This window comes from Lycium barbarum, chromosome 12 (genome assembly GCF_019175385.1).
Source record: "Lycium barbarum isolate Lr01 chromosome 12, ASM1917538v2, whole genome shotgun sequence".
Taxonomy (NCBI): domain Eukaryota; kingdom Viridiplantae; phylum Streptophyta; class Magnoliopsida; order Solanales; family Solanaceae; genus Lycium; species Lycium barbarum.
The window spans coordinates 82550256-82560025 of NC_083348.1; the positions used below are offsets into that span (position 1 = coordinate 82550256).

The 9770-nt window shown below is 34.2% G+C and overlaps 2 protein-coding genes across 2 annotated transcripts; both read left to right on the forward strand.

The window, feature by feature from the left end:
• Positions 1-284: 284 nt before the first annotated feature.
• Positions 285-2476, forward strand: LOC132622676 (phospholipase A1-IIgamma-like). Its single transcript, XM_060337328.1, has 2 exons — positions 285-1091; positions 1728-2476. Exons 1-2 carry the CDS (start codon positions 459-461, stop codon positions 2343-2345), a joined length of 1251 nt encoding a protein of 416 aa, XP_060193311.1. The 5' UTR covers positions 285-458; the 3' UTR covers positions 2346-2476.
• A 3431-nt stretch (positions 2477-5907) lies between these two features.
• LOC132622776 (phospholipase A1-II 1-like) lies at positions 5908-7822 on the forward strand. Its single transcript, XM_060337438.1, has 2 exons — positions 5908-6700; positions 7053-7822. The coding sequence occupies exons 1-2, from the start codon at positions 6029-6031 to the stop codon at positions 7635-7637; spliced, it is 1257 nt and encodes a 418-aa protein (XP_060193421.1). The 5' UTR covers positions 5908-6028; the 3' UTR covers positions 7638-7822.
• The last annotated feature ends 1948 nt before the right edge of the window (positions 7823-9770 follow it).

Sequence of the window (9770 nt, forward strand, 5' to 3'; positions counted from 1 at the left end):
GGGAAAAAGAATAAAATCCTTATGTTACAATTTGTTTGTCTGAGTTTGATTTAAAAAAAGACTTTTAAATTTTGTAAACTTAAATTAAAGATATATTGAATGTACCAAAATATCATTTAATTTTATGATCCAAAACATGTGAAAGTTAAAATTAAAAAATTATCAAAAAAACAAAAGAGACATTTTTTTTACGCCGACCGAAAAGAAAAGTAAGCCAATCAAGTTTTGAAACAGAGGATTATTGATTACTTGATTATACTGTATAAGTCTTTTCTTAAAGATATTTTTGTTAAGATATCTGCTTTATTACCCCCTATTGCTACTACTAGATGCCTATTCTTTGGCTTTTTCTCTGTTTCCTAATTATTCCTCTTAGCTTAGTTCAGTCCTAATATTGTAGAAGAGGAATAAACTCTAATCTTGAAATTACCACTACTAATTACTCCAGATATATCTCCATGGCATGCATTGACAAAGGATTAGAAGTCCTCAGAAGAAAAATTAAGAGTTGTTTCAAAAGGAAAAAAGGAATCGAAAACAGAGACAACAGCATAGCAGAAAGATGGGAAATTTTGAGTGGCAACAACAATTGGGAAGGCTTACTTGACCCTTTGGATTATGATCTTCGAAGATACCTTATTCACTATGGCCAAATGCCTCAAGCTATCTGTGATTCATTCAACAGTGAAACAGCTTCAAAGAATTTAGGTACAAATCGTTACTCAAAAAAGAACTTATTCACAAAAGTGGGACTAGACAAAGACAACCCTCACAAATATGAAGTGACCAAATATTTCTATGGAGCTTCAGATGTAGCTGAAAAGATTAAAGTATCAAATTGGATTGGATTTGTTGCTGTTGCTACTGATGAAGGTAAAGTTGCGTTAGGGAGAAGAGATATTTTAATTGCTTGGAGAGGGACTATGTGTCCTGCAGAAATGAATGATGACAGTGATTGGGTTTTGGTCAAACCTACAAAGATCTTTGGAGAAAATAAGGATAACATTCTTGTTCACAGAGGTTTTTATTCAGTTTATACTTCTCTTAATGAGGCATCAAAATTCAATCGAACAACTAGTGCTAGAGATCAGGTAAGGAATCTAACTGTTTTCTTTTATATCAACATTCTTTACTTTTTAATCTGTTCTGTATTTGAAAATTCATCAATTTATGTCATTTTTAGTTTTTTCGAGAGCCAAATTGTTTGGTGTGCAAACAAAATCCCACGTAGGTAACTGAAAAGATCGGGAAGCTGATATAAGGTGTATGATCTCTTAATTGTTTGAAGTCTTTTTAGGAAACTGTGTCGATTTGGCACAAAGTGTACAATATGACGCCAATGTTAAAAACATCTTGTGGTTGATTTTGCCCAACATAAACTATGTAACACTTTATAATGTACTTTTTCTTTATATTGACATGACTAAAATTGTGATTTATAGTATTTTTCATATAGTTTTTGAATATATAATTTTCATTTTTAATATATTAAGTTGATATAATCTAATTTAGTTTCAAAGATTAGTCAAATTTACTCTCGGATAACAAAACGATGTCACATAAATTGCGACCTTGCGACCGAGGGAGCATGCCTTTATAGTCGTAAAACTATCATGATATAACCATAAATTCTAGCGTACTTTTGAAACGTGCTATAAGTCCTTTTCCAGTAGTAAAACTACTCTAAGAGACCCATTAAATTTTGTTGCTTTCAAACATTCAAACAGGTTCTTGAAGAAGTTAAACGGTTGGTGGAGCAATACAAGAGGGAAAAAGTTAGCATTACTCTAAGTGGGCACAGTTTGGGTTCATCATTGGCCACATTATGCGCCGTTGACATAGTTGTCAACCAAATCAATAAGGAGTTTCCAGTGACTGCATTTGTATTTGCTAGCCCTCGAGTTGGAGAAGAGAATTTCAAGAAAGCTTATGAAAAATTGAAAAATCTTCAAATATTGCGCGTTAGCAATGCCCCTGATCCAGTTCCGAACATGCCAGATCGTGGACAGGTCGAAGGTTCTCCAACAGAATGGAGAGTGTATGAACATGTTGGCTTTGAACTTCCAATTGATACTACAAAGTCAAAGTACTTGAAGAAAGACATAAATGGTCATATTCTGGAGGTTTATTTGCATGGAATTGCTGGAACACATGGACCAAAAGGAGAGTTCAAGTTGGAAATAAAGCGGGATATTGCTCTTGTGAATAAGGAAGCGCCCTTATTGAAGGAAGAATTTGGTGTACCAGTAGCGTGGTGGATCGTGAAAAACAAAGGAATGGTTCAACAAGAAGATGGATCTTGGACTCTCGATGATCGTGAGGATGACAGTGATTTTTCACAGTAAATGTTTCTTTTTTCAAAAACATTTTTGAGAAACTATATATTCGGAATGATCTGGTCAATGAGATCCGCTTTTCTGTAGTATTGGGCGTTGTAATGCGGTATATGATAAGTGTGATATGATGACTTCTAATTGCTTTGCTAGTAATTTAAGTTGGTAGCAGTGAAGTAATGTAGGTTGTTGATCATGTGGTTGGTAGGTGAGAAAATGCAGGGCTGGGTCTGTGCACTAGAAGCGGCTAGGACAAAAGGGGTAAAGCTGTAGAATGTATTCCTTGATTTCCTTCCATGAAAATTTAACTTGAAAAGAGGTCGAGCACGAGCATATTATATGGAAGAAAGGCAAGTGATACATTAAGATTGAGGATCAACCATCAATTACATTATCATTGTACTTAGTTATATAAAAGTATATATAATTGCAAAAGACAAGATTACCCTTACTTAGGAGGGTAGCATACAACAAATCCTACGTTAATGTGGTAAGATAAATAAAATTGTAACATCTTAGTTAAAGTTAGCTAGGTGAAAAAAAAAAATCCAAGATCATACGGAGAAGACTTATCTGTAATAAATATGGTACACCAAAGTGGATCTTCATCCTCTATTTGGCACCGAACAGGAAGGTCTACATATACAAGGGACAGGCTCAAGCAATGGGATATCACCGATCAAGTATTATGCCATCTCTGTGGAACTGAAAATGAGTCTGGATTATTTGTTTTTCAAATGTACATTTTCTGTTACAGTCAGGGAGAAACTTCTAACTTGGCAAGGCTGTCACAGAAGTGCAATGGACTGGATAAGTGAAGTAACATGGCTGACGGGACAAGTTAATGGCAAAGCTGCACAATCGCAGGTGTTTAGAATGGTGGTTGCAGGCAGTGTGTATTTCATTTGGCAAGAGAGAAACAATAGGGTGTTCCAAGGCAAACAAACGTCTCCTGGTTCTCGTAAGATTGATCATTCAAGAACCTATGGTGAGAGGAAGTATGCAGCCTAAACTTGCCAGAAGATTGAGTAGTCTGGATTTCTATCCTTAAGTAGCTGCATTTTTTGACATTTTGTTTTTGTTGCTGATTCTGGACCATGGGACTATCTCCTGTGTCCATGCGCCAGTTTTTGAGTTCTATCCTTGAGCTTTGTACATAACTCTTACTTTTGGTTAATAAAATCTTAATTACCAAAAAGAGAACTCCAAGATCTTAAGTTCATTATTTACATTTTGTGTTCATCAATATATAGTTTATAGTTATACACTTAGTAAAATCTCATTCTATCTTTTGGTATAAATGGCTAGTTGTGTATATTCTAAGTGCTTCTTTGGAATTAAAAAGAAAACTGAAATTGACGAAGAAGAACACGAAAATATTAGGAGCTTAATCATTGGATACTCCAAGTTGTATAAGCAACTATGCTTCAAAGCAATTACAAACTTGTTGACTTTAGCAAATCAAGCCACTATCATGGATTCACCGAAGAGCTCATTAACCTGATGCCAAGTACCTGTCTATTTCCAGTACAGTGGTTTGTTATATCGTCATGATAATGACTTAGCATTATTGAGTAGTAAAAGACTTTTGAATGTGAAATATCGACGCGTTCATTCTCCAAATTAAAGAAGTAACGGCCGCAAATTCGTTTCCGTTAAATGCGAGAATCATTGACAATTTATATATAGGCATTAACAAGATATATCTTGATTGACAAAAAGTATGAAATTCTTTGACTTGCCGTGTGAAAACGGCAAGGATTTCCCACTCTGTTTTCATGGGTTGCTTTTATTTGATCCAACCACCATTTTGTCTGTTCTTTTCTTTCCTATTCAAGCTATGTCTCGATTAATTTAAATTTATATCGTATAAGGCTTAATAAAATGATATGCACTTCCTCTCATTATTGTTTCCATACCTGGGGGTAGCAAATCCTATCATGATTTTTTTATATCCAGGATTCGAACCTGAGACATCTAATAAGAATGAAGAGATCAAATTATACCACCACAACTTTCGTGGTCATGTTGTCAGTTATACTTAATGTATAAATTTTTAACAAATATTCTTTTCTAAAATATTTTCTTTCCGCTATCTTTTTGCTCTTTCAAAATTAAAAAAAAAAAAAAACTGATCGGACTTAGGGTTGGTTGGCAAAAAAGGAAAAAAATAATAATAATCTAAATGTTCAATTTAATGGCGGTATTTTTTCTAAGCGGTATCAATACTTGAAGAAGTAAACAAATGAATAAGAGCCTATTTGGCTTAACAAATTTAAAATAGCTAATAAGCATTATGTGTTGATAAGTATTTTTAAGTGCTGAAGCTGATTTAATAGATAAACAGTTACGTGTTTGGATAAAAGTGCTGAAATTTACAATAAGCAGTTAAAATGTTTGACAGAAAAAGTGCTGATAAGCAGGATTTCTGTTAAAATCACTTAACTGTCCTTAAATTTGTTTATACTAATAAAAATGTGATTTTCAATTTCAGGTTGATTCAAATATAAAATCATTTATGTCTCATTATCTTTAATATAAAATTTAGGTTATCTTTTATATATATATATATATATCATTTTTATGATAATTTAAAAGATAATCAAAATGTATGATATAACAAATAATAATTTGAATCGTGCAAAACACACTTAAAACTTACAAAAATATTTGTATAGAATGAACAAATGCCTAATGAAATTTTGGTTGTGGCTAATTTATTAAAACATTGAACTATAATAAACACTCTCAGCAATCAAATCACGAAATTGGTTAGGGGTTTTATTTCGCCAGGATATTTGAGAGATTGCAAAATAATATTAGGGATAGAATAGTAAAAACTTTGATCAAACTAAAGTGCTTATAAGCTTAAAAACTATAAGTTAGGGATGACCAACTGGTGGCTTATTGCTGATTTTGGCTTATAAGCACGTAAGTTGTAAGCATTTTTATTTTTTACCAAACGCGTAGATAAGCCGAACAATGCTTATAATCTGGTTTGACCAGCTTATAAGCTTAGCCAAATACCCTCTAAAATACTACTACTATAATAATACGGAGCTTGATTTTTATATTTATACCCAATACTTTTATTTTCTTATTATCATCTAAATATACATATTTAGCAAAAAAAATTGGAGAAAAACTGCTTGGACAAGGTACATCCGCTCCTACGTTCAAAAGGTATGGGAATATATCAGGGGCGGAGCTAGAATTTTTCATCAAGGGTGTTCATATTTTAGGACAGGGGATGTGTGAGGGAAAAAAAAAAGAGCGCATGAAGAAAACACACAGCCAAGATTCAAACTCGCGTCCTCAGCGAGAGTTTGCACACCCTTAGCCGCTGAGCTATTCTTCTTTTCTATGTCAAGGTTGTTCATTACTAGTATATATCCACAAAGTTCTATATTTAATATAGACATCCGACAATTTTTTCCGACGAAAGGTGTTCATATGACCACCCTCGAATAGGTGTGGCTCCGCCCCTGGAATATATATGGCCGCCCAATCAATGAGGATATCTAGAAGCATGGAAGTTGGACCACAAGTTTTGCCAAAACCTTTATGATAGTATTTAAATTAGAATGTTGAGGTCCAACAAAAAGAAGAATAACTAACAAATACTACGAGAGAGAGGAAAATCTTCAACTGTTTCAAAACAAGAAAAGAAAAAAAAAACACAAGGGAAATAAACCATGGAAAAGATGCCCATATTCTTGTCTGCACTTTGCATCTTTTCTATGGTTTCTCCCACCTTAGAAATGATGCAAAGTGCGTACACAAATATGGGCAATATGACGGAAAGATGGAGGCTTCTTAGTGGGAGTAACAATTGGGAAAGCTTATTAGATCCACTAGACAATGATCTTCGTCGATACCTTATTCACTATGGAGAAATGGCACAAGCAACTCGAGACGCCTTCAACACCAACAAGCTATCAAAGTATGCTGGAAGTTGCAAATACTCTAAGAAGAACTTATTCTCTCAAACGGGGATAGAGATGTCCAATCCGTTCAAGTATGAGGTGACCAAATATATTTACGCGACTTCATCTCTACAAGTTCCAGAAGCATTGATTATTAAATCATTGTCAAGGGAAGCTTGGAGTAAAGAGTCAAATTGGGTTGGTTTTGTTGCTGTGGCTACTGATGAGGGGAAAATTGCATTAGGAAGAAGGGATATAGTGATAGTTTGGAGAGGAAGTGTTCAGACAATTGAATGGCTTAATGATTTTGATTTTATTCAAGTCTCAGCCCCTACAATTTTTGGTGAAAAATCTGTTCCCAAAGTTCATCGTGGTTGGTATTCTGTTTATACTTCTGACGATTTGCGATCACCATTCAATAAGGCCAGTGCTAGAGACCAGGTAAATTCATCATCCTCTAACAAGAAACGAGACTTTTTGGCATGAATCATGTTAAACAAAAAATATGAGTAAGATATTACTCTTTCCTTTCCAATTTATATATGTTAACATTATAATTCCTTATTATCCCATTCCAAAAAAGGACACCTTTAAATGTCAAGAAACAATTAACTTTAGACTTCTTTTTTATCCATAACAAGAAGCTTTAATAGTCATATAAATGTCATAACATGTTTCGCAACATGTTGATTCAAAATTCTTCATTTCTTTATTGAACCTGATGAGTCAAACTATATATCATGTCACAAAAATTGGAATGAAGAGAGTTATAATGTTTGACTTACTTTTTCAGATACTTGGTGAAGTTCAAAGATTGGTGGAACAATACAAGAATGAAGAAATTAGCATAACAGTAACAGGACATAGCATGGGGGCAGCTCTGGCGACATTAAATGCAGGAGATATTGTTTTCAATGGACTTAACAAGGGATTTTCAGTCACTGCATTTCTATTTGCAAGTCCAAGAGTGGGAGATGAAAATTTCAAGAGAATCTTCTCCAAACTCCAAAATCTTCGAGCTCTGAGAGTCCGAAATGCCCCAGATATAGTTCCAACTTACCCGTTGCTTGGCTACTCAGATGTTGGTGTCGAATTAGCTGTTGACACTAGGAAATCGGGCTATTTAAAAAGTCCTGGAGACCAGAGCAGTTGGCATAATATGGACTGTTACTTGCACGGAGTTGCTGGAACGCAAGGATCAAAAGGAGGGTTCAAGCTAGAAGTGGAACGCGATATTTCACTTATTAACAAGTATTTGGACGCGTTAAAAGATGAATATGGTGTATCAGCTTCATGGTGGATTGAGAAGAATAAAGGAATGGTTCAACAACAAAATGGATCCTGGATTCTCATGGATCATGAAGTTGATGATTTTTAATTCTTTTTCAAGGAATTTTTAATAGATCCTGGATTTGTGAGGATAAATATAAAACTAGATATATTAAATGTTAGCGCGATTTAATTTCATGATTGATTTGATCAGTAAGCATGCAAGAATATCTATCAATGAAGTGTGCATTGGCCTTGGTTTATTTGGACTTAATATAAGAACATTTGACATAAGATGAACAGAGTAACAGTATCATATTATACGCTACTATATGTAATTTGGTTCAGTATACAAATTGGACGAGTGATGCTTGAATTGACGAATGACAAGTTTGTTGGTTACTATGAAAACGAAACAATAAATGACAGTACATTTTTTGCTTGAAAACTCGTGACTCCCATTACTATTTTTTTCTTCAAAAGAATCATCTAAAGTCTCGCAGAGATATAACGATGACTACTCTTGCGGAGCCCACATCAAAAGTTTCACCTCAATCACAAGAAATACAAAATGTTTTAGTATTATCTCGTTCCCACGTGATAAGGATCCGGCTTGTGGAAGACACTGATTCAAACAATAAAAACGCGGAAACAAAGATAATAAGGAAATTAAGGGATGAGAAGTGAAGAATTTTAGATGAGAAGAGAAAGGATAAGAGCAAGACCCAATTAGTAAAGGAATTATAGGTAAACTTAGGTATATGAAACCTAAACCCTCCTAACCGATTCCTACTAATGAACCTATACTATTTGATAATCAACCAAGAGTAATCCAAATGAATCCACAAATGAACAACTCTATTGAAAATCAATGGAAAAGGGTTTCATAGCCAACAATGGAATCCACCATGATTAACTATCACTAATCACTAGCTTAGCACTACACTAAACTACCAAACAAACTATCACTCAATTTAGAGTATTCATCTCAATTCAACATAATCTAATCTAATCAATGAAAGACAAGCTATATATACAAGCTAAGCAAAGAAGACTAATAGGCAATTACAATGCTACCCTTAATGAAGTAAGAGCCTTGTTTGGCTAGTCTTCTTAGTGTAGTCTTCAATTCAAAGATTGGCCTTCAATGACCAAACACATCCCTCCTTGCATAGATGACCCTCTAATCAACCTTGCATGCATGGCCTTCTAGCAAGCATAACCGTCCTTGCGCCAAGTAGCCACTTGCACAAATAGCCCTTTGCGCAAATAGCCACCTTAGGCTCTAAATCTCCCAACCAAGCAATCTTCCAAACCTTGTAGGATTCCACCTTTATGAAGTTCGTAGAGACTTGGCTCTCATCAATGATCATCATCAAGTGTGTAGTGTGGAAATACACACTTGAGGCCCTTTGAAACGCTCCAAATGTGGTGAATAAGCTCCAATGAAGATCATAGACTCTAAGTTGAGCTTCACCACGAATCATAGGCTCTATAAATGCACTCGAGCTAATGAGAATCATATCACCATGAAAGGATAGTGGATATAGGTATTTATTGGACAGTCAAAAGAATTATAATATACTTTTTTCTAAAGGAGCTGATATACTGGTTTTGAGTACATCTCAATTATTGAAAGCAAACACATTACCCCTCAATAGTTGAGGACTTGAGCATTACCATATCATGTGCACATTAATTAATTGCATTTTTATCTTAATCCACAAGCAGAGAAGAGGAATTTCTTGAATCTTCTATTGAATTTGTTGTAGCAAGTGCAATTAGTTCTTTATAGAAGCTTTTGTTAAACATAAGTAAAATGGAAACCTAACCCTTCTATTTTGAACTATGGCAGGGTAAAAGTACATTACTACCCTCCGATCCAAAAAGATTGTCACTTTTCGAGAGTCAAACTAGTTGTTCTTTGATCGTAATTTTTTCATATGTCTTTTAAATATTTTAAATTAATAATTATGGTGACTTATAATACTTTTTTTACGTAGTTTTCAAATATGTATATTTTATTTCGAAAAAATTAAAAATTTTATGTTCAAACACACGGTTAAAATTAAGAAGTTTAACTCTCTAAAAGCAAAAAGTGTCAATCTTTTGGGGACGGAGGGTATACTTTTTTTCGTGATCACTTCTAAATATACTTTTGGCCAAACCTATCGACAGACACATATGGTCGTCCACTTCTTTCACTTGAGCACCTAAAGTGACCCTTGTTCCATTTAAACAC